At 37.3% G+C, this 15,391-nt stretch overlaps 2 protein-coding genes across 2 annotated transcripts in view; one reads left to right on the forward strand and one right to left on the reverse strand.

The window, feature by feature from the left end:
- Positions 1 to 8,093, forward strand: part of OLAH (oleoyl-ACP hydrolase) — a 52,986-nt gene extending 44,893 nt beyond the window's left edge. Inside the window, 6 exon segments of the mRNA XM_027708534.1 lie at positions 2,693 to 2,831; positions 4,446 to 4,584; positions 5,177 to 5,276; positions 6,279 to 6,454; positions 7,363 to 7,448; positions 7,659 to 8,093. Of these exon segments, the coding sequence (XP_027564335.1) occupies positions 2,693 to 2,831; positions 4,446 to 4,584; positions 5,177 to 5,276; positions 6,279 to 6,454; positions 7,363 to 7,448; positions 7,659 to 7,792 (774 nt within the window). The 3' untranslated portion in view covers positions 7,793 to 8,093.
- A 54-nt stretch (positions 8,094 to 8,147) lies between these two features.
- On the reverse strand, positions 8,148 to 15,360 carry ACBD7 (acyl-CoA binding domain containing 7). The gene is made up of 4 exons (XM_027708542.1): positions 15,029 to 15,360; positions 8,674 to 8,791; positions 8,508 to 8,570; positions 8,148 to 8,423 (listed from the first exon to the last, which is right to left on the reverse strand). Exons 1-4 carry the CDS (start codon positions 15,038 to 15,040, stop codon positions 8,350 to 8,352), a joined length of 267 nt encoding a protein of 88 aa, XP_027564343.1. The 5' UTR covers positions 15,041 to 15,360; the 3' UTR covers positions 8,148 to 8,349.
- Positions 15,361 to 15,391: the final 31 nt, after the last annotated feature.

Genomic DNA, 15,391 nt, shown 5'->3' on the forward strand with positions numbered 1-15,391 from the left:
GTTACAAAATACACTGGTGTTTTTAGGTTACTGATAGCATCTGGTCACCAGGAGCATAATGTGGTAGCTCACATGAAATCAGCATATGTAACCACAGTGTGTAGTTCATGAAATGCTATGTCTTTCAGCTTGCAGAAATTGCAACTGGCCTAATAACCAAATGCAGTGTTTTAATCAAATCAGGTGATGGTCTCCTACATGAGCATTTTCAGAACCCTATAAAACTCTGCAGCCGAGGTGTGAGTGCTGTACTTCTGGATATAGTTCTTAAAAAAGGCTGGCTTTTCTTTTTATGCAGGCTTTTCTGTCAGTGAGGTTGTGGGCCTCCATGTATTGAAAGTGCTACAACTTCTGTTCTGTCATGGGCATGCCAACCTGTGCGTTTTAAATCCTGGGATTAATGAGGCGTGCCTTCCTTATATTGCTGCCAAATTCTGTGTGTCACATCTAACACATGACGTTTCTGCCTTCTGGGATGCTGCGTGCCTCAGTCCTGCCCTTTTTTGGGTGAGCCCCTCCCCTTGAGTCTAGAAAAGACTTAAAAGCAGGTAGCTGTGCAGCTTCTTGCTGTGCACGGCAGAGAAGGGGATCCACCATTGGGCTGTCATTTCCTGGCACTGGTGGTCTTCCCAACTGTTCAGGTATTTGTATCTAAAATAAGCTGGATGGTGATGGGATAAATCTGTATGAGTATAAAGTTCTCAGTGACTGGGGATGTATCTTTTAATAATCTAAGGACTTTAACTAACTGTGCTTCTTTATCATGCTTGAAATTTTTATATTGCCTTTGGAATAGTTTGAGAAGAGATTTTTCTTTTGCTGTTTGTCTGTCAAGTTAAAACATTGGCTTCAGAAATGTTTGAGGTTTTGTGCCTTTTTTGTGGAAGAAGTGACTATGTAAATGGAACTAGTTGTACTGAAGCTCAGTGAATCCTTCCGAGGAATTATGTTTTCTGCAGCACTGGTTCCACTCTCCTTCAGCTACTTTTAAGCTCACATTGTCTGTCCCGTGATTTTTGAGACACTTTTTTTTTCTTTTGCTTGCTCTTCTTATTGTTTCTTTGAAGTGATTCTTAACAAATGTTGACAAACTTTTCAGTTTAAACACCTGAAAATCAAGCAACTGCCACAGCAACATTTGCATCAGTTTTCTTCTGCCTTGCTTATGTTATGTAGTTTTAAGGTCTGAATTGCTGCTTATTCTGATCTGGTTGCATTTCTGAAACTTTTTGTAGAGAGAAAAAAGACTGTGTAGGCACATGTGTATTTTATGGTGAATCAGCCTTTGCACATACTAAGCTGCCTTCAAGGCAAGAGATAACACCCTAAATGATTTGCAGCATTTCAGAAATGGAATTTTGCTACTTGTTATCCCCTAATTACTATTTTTTTCAATCTTTTTAACAAGAACATGGGAGTTTATCCTAATGGTTGCATTTTATAAACATTATTTAACACTATATTTCTAATGAATTTATCTTCACCAGGTATTTTTGTCGCACATGCTGTTCCCAGGTTCTTTCAACAGAACATGAAAATTGGGAAAGAAGTCTAGAAATGATTGAGAATTGCTATTTTCTTCAGACAGTAAAGACAGTATCTGATGTTAGAGACCATGAACTTGGCATCTTCAATACTATTTTTCCTTCTCGGGAAGAAGGAAGGAGTACTTATAAATCTTGCTTCAGCTGTTACTTTTATGAGTCGCTAAATGAAAATACTAAAGCTGCTGTGATAAAGGTGAATGTGGCTCTGGTCACTCCACCATCTTAAAAGAAAATAACAAAACTAGTAGTCCAGAGAGGGTCAGTGATGATGGTCATTAGTGCCATATGAGGAATACCTAAGCAAGCCAGGTCTTTTCATTCAGAAGAAGAGCTGACGGAGGGCAGAGACGGTATGACAGAAAACCTTAAAAATGCTTAGTGCCAAACCCTGAGGGATGCACTATTCACTCTCTTTACTATTTTACCCCGTGTCCAACAAATGAATTTGTAGAAGTCAGATTAAAAACAAAAAGAGACATCATTCTTTATGCATCAGATAGTAGAGCTGTGCAACTCATTGCAAGAGGATGTTGTAGATGCTACCTGTTCACAGGAATTTAAGGGGAAACTGGAAAAATACATGAAAGAGTAATTAATAGAATCATAAAATCAACCGGGTTGGAAAGGACCTCCAAGATCAAGTCCAACCCTTGATCCAACACCAGAACACAGGAAACATTCATAGATGTTTCCTGTATATAAAGAAACTACATCCTGCTGTTCCCTAGACATCTGTTTTACCACTGTGGTAGAGAGAATATTGAACTAGGTCATCCTTATATTTTCTAGGTCTTTAGATAGACCTTATATTTTTGTGTATATTCTAAAAGCCTGTTTTTTTAAATGGTCATCCTGAAATATCGTATCAATCTATTTTGCTGCTTATAATGTTTGTTGTGGTTAGTGACTGAGAAAAAATTAACCAAGAGTATTGCTCAATACTATTCCACCATCATTTGTAAATGCAGAACTGGTTTACACTGTTGCAGGAAGATTACCTCATATCTACTGCTTGTAACACAAGCAGTTCTGATGACAGAAAATATTGCAGGCCGTTGTTTCAATTTAGACTTAATTCAATCTAATTTTCCTATACCTGAAGAGTCGTGTTCTAGAATGAAGTGTTATTTCCTTGTTTGTTTTAGTTTTTAGGAATGGAGAAGCTGATCGTTTGTGCGCACAAAAGGCAAAATGCTCTCTGTAGGCTGATTTGCTTTCCGTGGGCTGGAGGTGGAACTTCTCAACTTGCTCAGTGGGGCAAACGGTTAAGCAACTCAATTGAAGGTTTGTCATTTTTGTAGTTAAAGCACAAGTCTGAAATACACAGTAGCCCAATTTTCTGAATGGAATATAATATTCTTGAGATAACTGGAATCTTTATCCAATGGGTCTTCTCCAGAAAGGATGGAACTAGCATTCATTAGGAAGTAGCATTTCCATCAGGGTGCATTTTCTGTACCACATTGCATCAAATTATATTTGACTAGGTTTAAAGGTTATATCCTCAGAGCTAAGTTTCACAAGACCGTAGTATGGTTGACTGCTTCAGAAACTATTGGTATGATTCATGAACAGAATACACTGCATATTGCTAATATGCCAGGGTAACGGTGAAGATATGAGAACCATTTTTAATGTTGAGAGGCTGCACAGAGTATCTGTTATCCATTGTTTGCACTTCTTGTATCAAAACTGAAGTTCAAACTATGAATTTATAACAGTGAAATGACATTAAGTTACACTACAAAGTACTTCTCATTGCTCTCAAGCTGTATCAGCACTAAAAAAGATCCATTGCTTGAACTATCTGAAGAGAAACCAAGGCCATTTTACAGACCTTCCACAAAGAAAAAAATAATTTTATATTTACGAGCATTGCCACTGCAGTTGTACCAGTCCTCTAAATGCTCATATGCTTTCTGGTAAGCATTTGCACAAGTCACGTTAAACTTTTAAATTTTCCTTGAAACGGAAAAAAAAAAAGGAAAGAAATAAAAGAGGTTTTTTCCACTGGAACTACCTCCAACAAAGTTACTAAGAAAACAGCTTAGGAGCAACTGCAGACACAGATTAATAAAATCAGGGTGTAGCATGGTTTCTCAGAGATGGTTTCTGCAGAAAGAAAGTACAGAAGATGCAAACATTTCTGTACTGCTAGTGTCGTATTAAGTAGTGGTTTATTCTATCTATTCTAAAATACTTTGTGTCTGACCCATTACTTCCACATGAGTTCAACAGTATGCATTATATCAAAGAGAGTTCAGAAAATCAACATTTTTTTCTGATATATTCATTCCTTACTTTCACTAAACAGCGAGAGGAAAATCCCCAGTTTTGAAAGGAATATAATAAAAGTATGTAAAATGTCCTTCCAGATAAATATAAGTAAATATAAATGTCCATCAATTTGTACTATGATTACACATTTTACTACGTGTAATGCTCAAGAGCTGACAGAAGAAAACAGGGATTGTACAATGCTAATATAGTTTAACTTTATAATGCTGCCCTTGGAAGGATGTATTTTACACACCCCTTAACTTACTATTATTGAAATTAATGAATTTGTGGTTGTTATTAACCTAATAGTAATAAAGTTGCTTTCAAACCTCAGCTGAAATCAAGACCTTGTGGATTCTGAGCCAAGGCACTTAACAATCAGATCAACTGGAGAATAAATCAGATCAATTTGTGAGTAAAGGAAGGAATAGAAATCTAATCTCTCATATGATTAAAACAGAGTAGTAGCAATAGTTAATACATGGTATCAACTGTAAGAAGGATTAATTTAAATAATCTGTATATTCTGCATAATAATTAAAAAATTTAAATTATTTTATTGTATCTATTTGAAATAACTATAATCCTTTTCTCTTGCTTCCTCCACCTCTTCTGCAGTGTTCTGTGTAAGGTATCCTGGAAGAGAAACTCGTCTTAATGAGCCTTTTGCAAAAGACATGACAAGCATGGTTAATGAAGTTACAACTGTTTTGTTAAAAGAACTGCAAGAAAAACCATTTGCATTTTTTGGTCACAGGTAAAAATATATACATTTTTAGATACCTCAGTGAAGGAGCTTCTATCTCTGAACTCGTTGAGTAGACAGTTACTTGTTTTTATATGCAAAAATTTTAGGAAAATACGCTTGTCCAAAGATCTTTTGTCAAGTCATCCTAAAACATGCTGTTGCTCTAAAAGACTGGTTATTTATTTATTGCTTCAGGCACAACATCTGAAGATGTTGTGCTTCTGATAAATTATAATTTATTATGGCATTTATTTTTAATATTTGTGTCAGTTTTTGATTTATATGAATGCAGGGGGTGAACCATTCGGGAAACACAGATTTTGAATACTGCTTAGTCCAAAGTATTCAAAATAACTGTTCTTATTGCAAATTAAGGAGACTACTAAAAGAAAAACTAAGAAGAGGTTTGATTTGTAAAACTAGACTGTGTAGGAATACACTTCATGTCAATTTACAAATATCATTATTATTTATATGACATACATGGCTTCAGTAACTGTTCAAGATATCCAGTTAGCACTGAAATTCAAACTATGTTTAAATTTTCCAGGTTTTATGTATGTTTTTGCTTACTTCGCTTTAATTTCTCTTTTCACTGCAGTTTTGGATCTTACCTGAGTTTTGCAGTGGCACTACATTTGAAAGAAAAGTATGGACTAGAGCCGGTCCATCTTTTTGTGTCAGGGGCACATGCCCCAAATGTAAGTTGCAGAGTCATTAACAATATGAAACAAAACAGTACATTAGCTATCAAGAGTAAAAATAACATTTGACAGTGTGGCATGAAAATTACTTTTAATACAAAATGAGCATTGCTTCAGAGTCTATGGAGAAAAGTTTTTTCTTAGAGGAAATTAATTCTGAGGTGGATGCAGAACTTTGCACTACACAATATTCACTGCTGCTAGCTGACGACAGCCTCAGGAGAACAGTCTCCTTAAGCTAATGCTACCTTTTTTGAATACTGTGTTATTTACTATGGCCTTTGGCTTAAAACTAAAAAAGTAATCAAACCAAAATACTAAGTGGCTCTCCCTTCTCTGTGACATGTGAAATAACTGTCTTAACCTAGTCTTTCATAAACTGCCTGCATCAGCCCTCAGTACATTTGTCCATTTATTTCTTTCCCTTGTTCTTTGTTGGATTTTTAATCAGTTTCTTCTCAGGCTCTGCTGGTTCTGCTAGTCTTTCTCAGGAAAACAGCAGTGAAGTGGCTTTTTCCCAGTCCTCCTGTCCTCAGTCAGCTTTTGCTATTTCCATTCTTCTGTTTCTGGGGCTTCTTAGCAATCCTTAGTATGAGCTAGTGATTCATGGAAGCAATTGTTATTCCTGCAAATTTCCATAATCAGTTGGTCTCTTCAGTCCTACATTAGTCAGGTTTATGTCCACTGCTAGGCTTTTCTTTCTCTTGAACAGATTATTTTATTAGGTGCATTTCAATAGTAAGAGTCAAATTTGAACAAAACTGAATTAATGGTTATTTGTCTGTGGAAGTTTCAGACCTGGAAGATACTTGGCTCAGTCATAATTTGTAAATTTACAAACCCTTTCCAAGAAGTGTTCTCTGTGGATGGTAAATTAATCAGCCATTGTATTTTGGACATGAAGAATTATTGTACTTTTTACTAAAATGATTTTTAATGAAAAGATAATTTAAAGTATATTACATAGAACACCTCATTTGTTTTGTCTGGTACTGACAGTCTGAAGCAATTCTTCCAATCAAAAGCATTTCTGTATCTGATGCAAAAGATGAAGACGTTATTGAATATCTACAAACTGTAGGAGGAACTCCTTCTCTGCTTCTACATAACGAAGACATTAGGAAAGATCTGCTGCTTACTTTTAAAGAAGACTTTAGAGTGTTGCAGACATTTTCGTAAGTTTTACAATTTTGTATTGCATTTGTATTTTATATTTTTACTTCTGTCTGATCATGTCAGGTTTTTTCTTTCTTCATATTTTGTTCTCATTTCTGTTATAAAAAGATTATGAAACAGTAAATAGTTCTCTCCTTTGTGTGTTTTTCTATTTGTTTTCTAGTATTTAAGCCCTAGATGAAAACACTGCTTACTGTATCAACCACGGCAGTACCAAACTGTTACTGCAGTAGTGAACGTGTCATGGTAGAATTACAGGTCTACTGAGGATCCACAGTTAACAGCCACTAAAAGGGAATATTCTCTCATCTTTTATTGTTTTCTGAGGCTACTAATCTCAGCTGATCATGCTTCAGGATCACTGCATTCACCCTCCTGATCCAAGATCCCCTAATCTAACCAGAAGCAAAGAGTCCTTGTGTTCTGGGCACCTTGAGAGCAACCAGCTTCTTCTGTCCTAACTGCTGTCCCCAGTGGATGTTACACGACAGCCAACGTGGCTGAGTGGTTAAGGTTTCTTACCTTGGCAGAGACAACGATACTCTTGGATGTGGGACTCATTTTGGTCTTAGGAACCTGACACTGAAAGGCCCTGAAACATTAGAACTTGAATATAAGCAGGTAACATAATTGTTTATGGTAGGTGAGAATTTTTATTGCAGGCTGAAGCTCTTTTTCTCCCCTAATTATAGGGTCATTCTTTCTTTACAATTTTAGACCTAATTGCAGTAGGGCAAGGAGCTAAGAACCTTCCAGATGTGGTAATTTCTTCTGATATTCTGCATAATCTAATTCCTGAAGTTTGTTAGATTTTGAAGGAGAATTAAAAAGTTATTTTGTATGTGGAAGCAAATTCCAAATATGGGTATCTTATTGCATGTTTTAGGACTACTTTTTATGTTCACAGTTTTGAGAAGGCAGAAATGGATATCCCCTTCTCTTGTGATATTACCTGCTTTAATGGGGGTGATGATAAACCATATGATTTACAAGGTACTTTTCTTAAATGGTTTTCCTCTTATACTTACGCATTTTCCGTTGAATTGCATCTTCTAGAGTCTTTTATCTCCTTCTTAAATGAAACAAACCAACAGAGCAGTCTCATGTTGATATAGGATTTAAAATAATTGTTAAATAATAATTTTGAAATAGTTATGTAAAATTGTTACAATAGTTGACATTTTTCTGACATATCTTTTTCAGGTTGGCAAGAACTAACAAGTGGAGATACATCCTTTTATGAGCTTCCTGGAGATCACTTTTATCTGCTAGAACCCTCTAATGAAATTTTCTTGACAAAACACATAACAAGATGCATAGAAAATGCTGGTCTATGAGTATTTCCCTCAATTTTAATAGCAGAAGGTGTAATATTAGTCCACAGCACTTCATAAGTCATTATTTCTGTACATTGCATGCAGTTATGCCTGAGTTGTTCTGTTCGTCCTCTGTAATCCTTTAAAAGGGGGAGTTTTCCTGAAAATAAATGTTGGCTTTGTCTTAAAAAAAAAGGTTTCATCTTTTCCCTCTTCTCATCTTGCATGTGCACAAACTCTTCACTTCATTCCATAACATCATTTGAAAAAAATGACAGCTATGTTTTTTTACTTCTAGAGCTTCTGTTTGCCTGCTCCTGTAAATATGCTAAATATAATTTAATACCCACAAAAATCCACAATTCTTACAGAAAGCTTAATTTATTAGGTTCAAATTTATTTAAAATAAGATACAATCTAAAAATAGAGTATATATATAAATACCCTTCACAGTCAGCTTATGCTTAAAAGATATTAGTCAGACTACACAGTATGGAGTTAGTATTGCAGTGTTCTCAACAGAGCTAGTTCATTAGCCACTGAAGAGTTAATTATTAGTGGGAATTACTTTGAATATTCTAGATCCCATATTTTTCTACCATTGCTTTTGCTTTAGAGATATAGGCATTCATGGCATCCTCCTTTGATAAACCTGTAAAGGAAAGTAGGAATCATTATCTTTCCTCATTTGTCCTCTAAACATGACTACATGATGTAAATTTAATTGGTTTAACACCTTTTTTCAGGTTCCATGCCTCCCATTTGGCTTTGCCTTTCAAATCTAGCATTCCTGGACATTCTGCCAAAATAAAAGCATACGTTTGATTATCATGCTGATTTACATAACATTAGCTTGATTTCATCAAGATATGGGAGTAAATGTGAAGCATATATAGGAATACCAATATTAATATCTCCAACAGTAGCCTGTTTGTAGAATCCATATAGTTCCTTCAGTTCTTCATCAGTTGGTCTTGTTTTTAATTTTTTTACATCTTCTGCAGCACCATCAAAGTCAGCCTGATGAAAGAACAGAAAGTGTTGGTTTTCCTCTCAAGGGGCGTGCTTAAAACATGAGGCATAGGACACACAGTAGTATCATTACATATTCTCAATCACTCGCTTGGGTTTAGTGGTAAGTCTAGGCGTTTATCCATGAAAGAAGCTTAATGAAACTGTACGTCATTAGAAAAGGAACTAGGATTACATAGCTGATAGGGTCTGTACTTCTAAGATAAATAAACAGTTTTACATCTAAACACTTGGGACCATTACAGGCTATCTAGTGTCAGAATAGCTACAGATATATTCATGCAGGCAGCCTCCACAATTTATGTAGTGCGTGTGTTTCACAGTCACACTGTGGGTATGAAGGTGTTCATTGAACTTTACACCCCAGCAGTAATCTCTGCTTCCATACTGTTGATTCGAGTGGTGGAGCTTGAAAACCCTCTGAGGGGCACTGCCCACTTCACCCTTCATTTCCACTGCTCTGCTGACAGCATAGTAGGTGATCAACAGCTGGCACAGAGATGCCTCACGGGGATGAGCAGTGCTACTGCCAGGACCACCTTCCACACCCAGCTCTCAAACACAGTGGAGCACAAGAGTGCACTGTAAATTTACTCCTTTCATCATCATGCATCACACATTCACATCAACCTGAGGCCATATAGTGGGTCTCGGGCTAGACTCTGGCGTTCTGTCTCATGCTCAGGACATTTCAGAGAGACAGATTTCATACAGTGACCAGTGACCCATCAGGTCACTGCACTACAATGCAAAAAGGTATAGGTACTTTCATATGCTATATGCTGGTTTCAATAATTAGTTTAGCTTTTAAGTTGGATCTGCATTTGCAGATAGAAGCACACTATATCCTGCAAGATGTGCTATGACACACACACACACACACATATATATATAAAATGTAAAAAAAAAAATCTTAAAACTTGGGTCTTAAATCAGCAACATATTCAGCATTGGTTTCATCATGTATGCTGTAGCTCTCTTTAAATCATTGAGATCCTAGCATTACCTAAGAAATCTGTACTGTGCTTCTTTAGACCACCTTTTCCCTTAGTTACAGAAAAACTTTTTTTTTTTTTAAATAAGAAAACCTAATGCATGTTTGTCTCCTTAACTGATGCCTTTCTCCTTGGCAAGCGACTGTGCTGGGTAGATCAGGTGATAGAAATAAGCAAGTATGAATGAGAGCTGGGCTCACTACAGCATTCTGTATTTAAACAGAGAAAAAGTATAAGAGAAAGGCTATTTCTGGTTTTAAATCTAAGAAGAAAAAATTAGAAATAATTTAATTAGAGAGTGACGCTCATGGATCTTTCTTCTCAGAAAGGCCCCTTCATGGAATCATGAAACTACATATTCATTGACGTAAGGAGACATCAGCTGGTGGCTGCATTAAGGCAAGAGTAGCAGGTGAAATAGGGTAAGGGCAGGCCACTCTCCCACCAAATGAGTCACCTCTGTCTCCTGAGATGGAATTCACTTTTTTTAATTTTGGTATGGAAATTTAGTTTGGCTAGTGAGGTTCCCCAGACACAAACTTCTGAGGAATTTCTAATTTTTTTGCAAAATTTTCAACTGCCATTTGAAACCCACCAAGGGAAAGCACAAGTCTCCTAATAATAAAAGTGCATGCCTTAGGAGAATGTACATCTGTAACACCAGTTATGACAAGGAGCAGCAGGCAGAGAGGTACATTTAAAAGGGATGTTTTCAAAAAATCATGATGTACAATTAAAAGGGTGTTCTAGCAAAGGAATGCTCCCTGCAAAGCAGCAATTAAAAATAAATCTTGAATCTTCTTTAAACTGCAGCTATGAATTCACAGAACATTACACAGGAAGGGTTCATGATGATAATACATATCTCTAGCTGTCAGTTTGTAGCACTCTTAAAAATGCAATGGAAGGAAAAGACAAAACCCTGCAGCAATGAGGATGCTTTTTAACAAATAGTCTTCCAACTCAGTGAGAACCACAGTGTTTGCATAACTGACAAGCAGGAGTTTCTGGGAGATTCCCACCAAGGCCTCCCAGAACCAAATGCCCAGTAGTGGAGGCAGGAATACAGAGAACAACTGATGTGTTAGAACTGATAAAGACTATTTTAAGACATGGTGCTGTTCTATTTTGAATGTAACAATCCTTCTGAGAATTAGCAAGATTCCAAGTGCAATTTGTCTGTTTAAAACTCTGAAACTTGGTCATTCTATACAGTATACTATTTGGCAGAGCTTCCGGAATAAATTCTACATCAAATTACTTCCAAATTATATTCTTAAATCTAAAACTTTGTAGACTGAAACCATGTAACTAGTTAGGCAGTTTGTTCCTGTTTTAATAAAAATAATTCTCAATATTACTAGAATGCAACTATACCACAGAATCACTGAAAAACAAGAAGCTTTAAGTCCAACTTCTTGTGGCTGATTTCTTTTAAGAACTAAACACTGGATTTTTTTTTTTAACCAACCGAGTATTTGGGAGCACTTCAAGACAAATACAGGATTTTTCTAGAATAAAAAACCAAAAGGCTCAGGATATGTTTATATGTTTTGTACATATGTTATATATAATTTAGATAAACAAAAATCGTGTGCCCTAGACTACATATAAAAGCTGAATCAATAATGTTGAAATGACCTTACAGCATCACTTCTCAGCTTTTTTTTTGTAATATTAATATTTGCTTTCATGAAAGCCTTGCAATCTTTATTTTTCGTCTTATGCTGTATTGTCTCTTGTTCTCCTTCTGCAGGGTAACTGTACCTGGAATTCCTTCGACTACCTGAAATACTTCAGCAAGCTCAGATGTTAAGCTCACTTTTAATTTTTCACCAAAAATTGACAAGGGCCATAGAAAGTAATTAAATTACACTTTCCTTCCTTTCAGAAGCAAAATCAGAAAGGTGAACCCACATGTTTGAGGCCAGCAAGTCACAACACAGGGAGAGAATTTGGGGTTTGGGGCAAAAGTGCCCTGCCCTGTGCCTTACGCACAGTGTAAGTGCCTTCAGCCTGGGAGCAGGGAGGGGACACCTCTATAAGCAGAATAGGAGTCTGAACTCCATACCTATGAGATTGCTCGTATGACTTTTTATTTCACTGTTCCTTGACAAACAGGTGGCTTATCCCTCCATGGAAATAAACCTGTTCCACTTTGTGTTTATCTCAAGGCAGAAGCAAGGACATAGGCACATACTGCAGAGGAACTCACATGCTCTGAATTTACATCCCAGCCTACCTCTGAGTCACTCCAGTCATGCCACGCTGCTGCACAGTGTTTCACACGCTGCAGCATTAGGATATAAAGGAGTTCTGTACTTAAGTAGCAAGACTGTAGTCTAATTACACAAAAATACGTCCTCCTATGCACTAACAACAGTATGAAAATAAATGTGATGACTCATCATACTTAAGATTTTTTTAATTGATAAAATTTTATTAAAAAGAATATTTCACTCAAGCCAAATACCAGTAATGTGACATTCTTGACTCTACCTATCACTGACTTCTCGTCACAGACATGTCTTAATATTATCCATACCAATGCAAACAAAAGCAGCATTCATGCTCTTTAACTGTAAGATTAAGAAGTGGTATCAGTAATAAAACATAACTGGGTTGCCACACGTTATTTGAAGTTTAAATAAATTACTACTGCGTGGGAGCCTCTGGCAGCATTGACATACAAGGACCATTCAAGTCAGCAGAAATCTTCCATGTGTCTTGAATTGTTTTCTGATCCAAACTTCTATCCTGGTTTTTGCTGGGATAGAGTTCATTTTTCTTCCTAGTAGCTGGTACAGTGCTGTGTTTTGGATTCAGTACTAGAATAGTGCTGATAACACACTGATGCTTCGGTTGTTGCTGAGCAGTGCTTACACTGAGCCAAGGACTTCCAGTGCCTCATGCTCTGACAGTGAGGAGGGGCACAAGAAGCTGGGGGGGAGCAGAGTCAGGACAGCTGACCCAAACTGGCCAAAGGGATATTCCACACTACAGAACATCATGCCCAGTATATAAACTGGGGGGATCGTCCAGGAGGGGCTGACTGCAGCTCAGGGATGGGCTTGGCACTGATCAGCAGGTGGTGAGCAATTGTGTTGTGCATCACTTGTTTCTCTTGGGTTTTATTGTGCATGCCCTCTCTCTTTTTTATTACTATTAACAAATTTTATATATTATATTTAAATTAGCTTTAATTACTAAACTAGTCTTATCTCAACCCACGAGTTTCTATTTTTTTTTCCCCTGATTCTCCTCCCCATCCCATGGTGGGGGAAAGGGTAACAAGTGGCTGCATGGTCCTTATTTGCTAGCTGGGGTTGAACCACAACTTCAGAGTAAGAATGAACCAGAAGCACTGTTAGATTATACAAGACAAAAAATAAAAAAAATAAATTAAGGAACCCATCAAGTTAATAACCTTATCTTCACATAGTTTTATTCTATATGCATCAATAGGCAAGTATCACAAGATACTGTTTAAAAATATGCAAACACATATCTTGCAGAGCAAGAAATGTGCAGAAATGAAATATAAATACTAAACATAAATACTAATATAAATACTAAACATTTCTTTTTTCATCCCCCTCTAACCAATCACTGCGCACAGACTGCTGCTTAGAATTTGCCTGCTTACACAACATGCTTATGAGCAGCCTATAAAAATATAATTTGCTTTTAATCATGTGCCAATAAAATTCCCTTTCACTCCTCAAATTAAAAGCATAAAAATATCTACAGAAAAACACATGTACTAGGGATAAATGCACAAATTATCAGACTATTATCACATACTCCCTTTTTGCAAAGGAAAAAACATTCTTCATTTACAGCAGAATATTTTAACAGTTTGCAAAACTTATAAATATTTTAAGCCTCCCTAATGAAAACATTATTAAGTTGTCCTCATTCCCATATAGCTTGATTCAATAAATTTTTATCGATATGGATGCTGGCTGTCAACCAAACCTATGTGGATAGAAAACCTCTATGTCTAATACAGAATATGTAAAGACATTGCAGTATTTCAACCACTGATTTTTATGTGAAAGTGTAACTGCATATTGCAATGGAACAGCATATCATACTGCACTCAGCTCTTTCTAAGTGTGATTTATGGCTCATTGCTTAATCATAAGGCTAATAAATTCATTTTCTAGAGTAAACTCAAGGCAGAATAAAACAAACTATAATTTCGGTGATCATTAATTAAACAAAGGTGGTGTTATGTTTGGGATTTGGCAGTTCTGACCCACTGAAGAAATAGTTTTCTTCTTCTTAGCTGTAACACACCACAATGAAACCTCTGTTCTATTCAACATAATTGCAGCTCAGAAGAAAATTGCTGAGCTACTGGTAATGTACTCCCTGCATCTAGGTCAGAGCATTGTGTTGTCCACTCTTTGCAAACTAACCAAGCTGAGAGAGACATTATAATGAGACCAGGATAAAAGGGCTTGCAAATCTTGAAGTGAAAGGGATAACAGGAAAGCCTAACAAAGAAAAACAGCCTAATCCATCACGGCATGGGTAAGACAAGGGAAGTATTCATAGTTTCTCAAAAATGTAGGAGGCTAAATGCCAGCAATGAAGATAATTTCCCCAAGAACTATTTAAAGCCCTACTCAGAGAGAAGGTAGAAGGAAGCTCTCTCTAGCCAGAAGGTAGGAAGTAGAAGCTTTACTACAACAACACAAGCCCATCAAAATGTACCACTCCAAAGATGCACACTATCTAAAAAAATACACATAACTCGCTTAAAAATTATTCATGCTTCCAAATGCACATATACCACTGCCTCAATGTTAGAAGTTTCCCTCCTCATTTTAGAGCTCTAAGTAACTATCTAGATCCTAAAAACATAAGTATTTACCTGCCTTTCAACGCCTAACTCAGTCCTGGCAAACTCAAATGCAGACGCCAAGAAAAATAATTCACGCATGCTCTAAACAGGTAAGGCTCCAAAAAATTATATGACCTATGAATAGTACAAAATAACCAGCATGTTTCTCACCCTCCAATTGTAGGAAAGTAATGCATTATTTAACCTCCAAGGGTTTAGGCAAATTTCCCTTGCTGCAAGGTAACCTCGATTTTGCAGTACTAATCCTTATGCTGCAGAAATACCGCAGTCTCCAACACGGCATTGCACAGATAGACAGTGCATCCCTTGCCTCTCCTCTCCTCGCGTCTCTGTCTCACCAGATGCAGAACTGCTTACCTGGAGAGTCATGATGCTGCGAGGATGGATGCCCAGAGAGCGGCCTCCTTCCTTCCGCGGCGGGGACGCGGCGCCTCTGCCTGAGGGCTCCCGCGGCGCGGGCGCGGTGGCGCTGGGATGGTCCCAGTGACCTCAGCTCCCGGCTGAGGCACGACACAGGATCGCTCCCGCTGCGCCTCCCGGGCCCTGCCGGCACCACTGAGCTGCTGCGAACCCCAGGGAATGGGCGGTGGGGGCAGTGAGCATTAAGCCCACAGTCGTTTCCTCAGAAAGCCTGAGCTCGTTTCCATACCACTGAGGATTAGGCCACCAGGCTTGGAGAGCAGCGATACAGCAGGATCCTCAAGCCATTTGTTTGCAAAA

The sequence above is a fragment of the Neopelma chrysocephalum genome, unplaced genomic scaffold (genome assembly GCF_003984885.1).
Source record: "Neopelma chrysocephalum unplaced genomic scaffold, ASM398488v2 Primary Assembly neopelma1_96297, whole genome shotgun sequence".
NCBI classification, from domain to species: domain Eukaryota; kingdom Metazoa; phylum Chordata; class Aves; order Passeriformes; family Pipridae; genus Neopelma; species Neopelma chrysocephalum.

Bases quoted from the DNA above. Each gene is read 5' to 3' on its own strand.
- ACBD7 (XM_027708542.1), bottom strand. The intron at 8,571-8,673 runs GTATTCCTATAT...TTATTTTGGCAG, and splicing joins TGTTGGAGATATTAATATTG to AATGTCCAGGAATGCTAGAT. The intron at 8,424-8,507 runs GTGTTAAACCAA...TTTCCTTTACAG, and splicing joins GGCATGGAACCTGAAAAAAG to GTTTATCAAAGGAGGATGCC.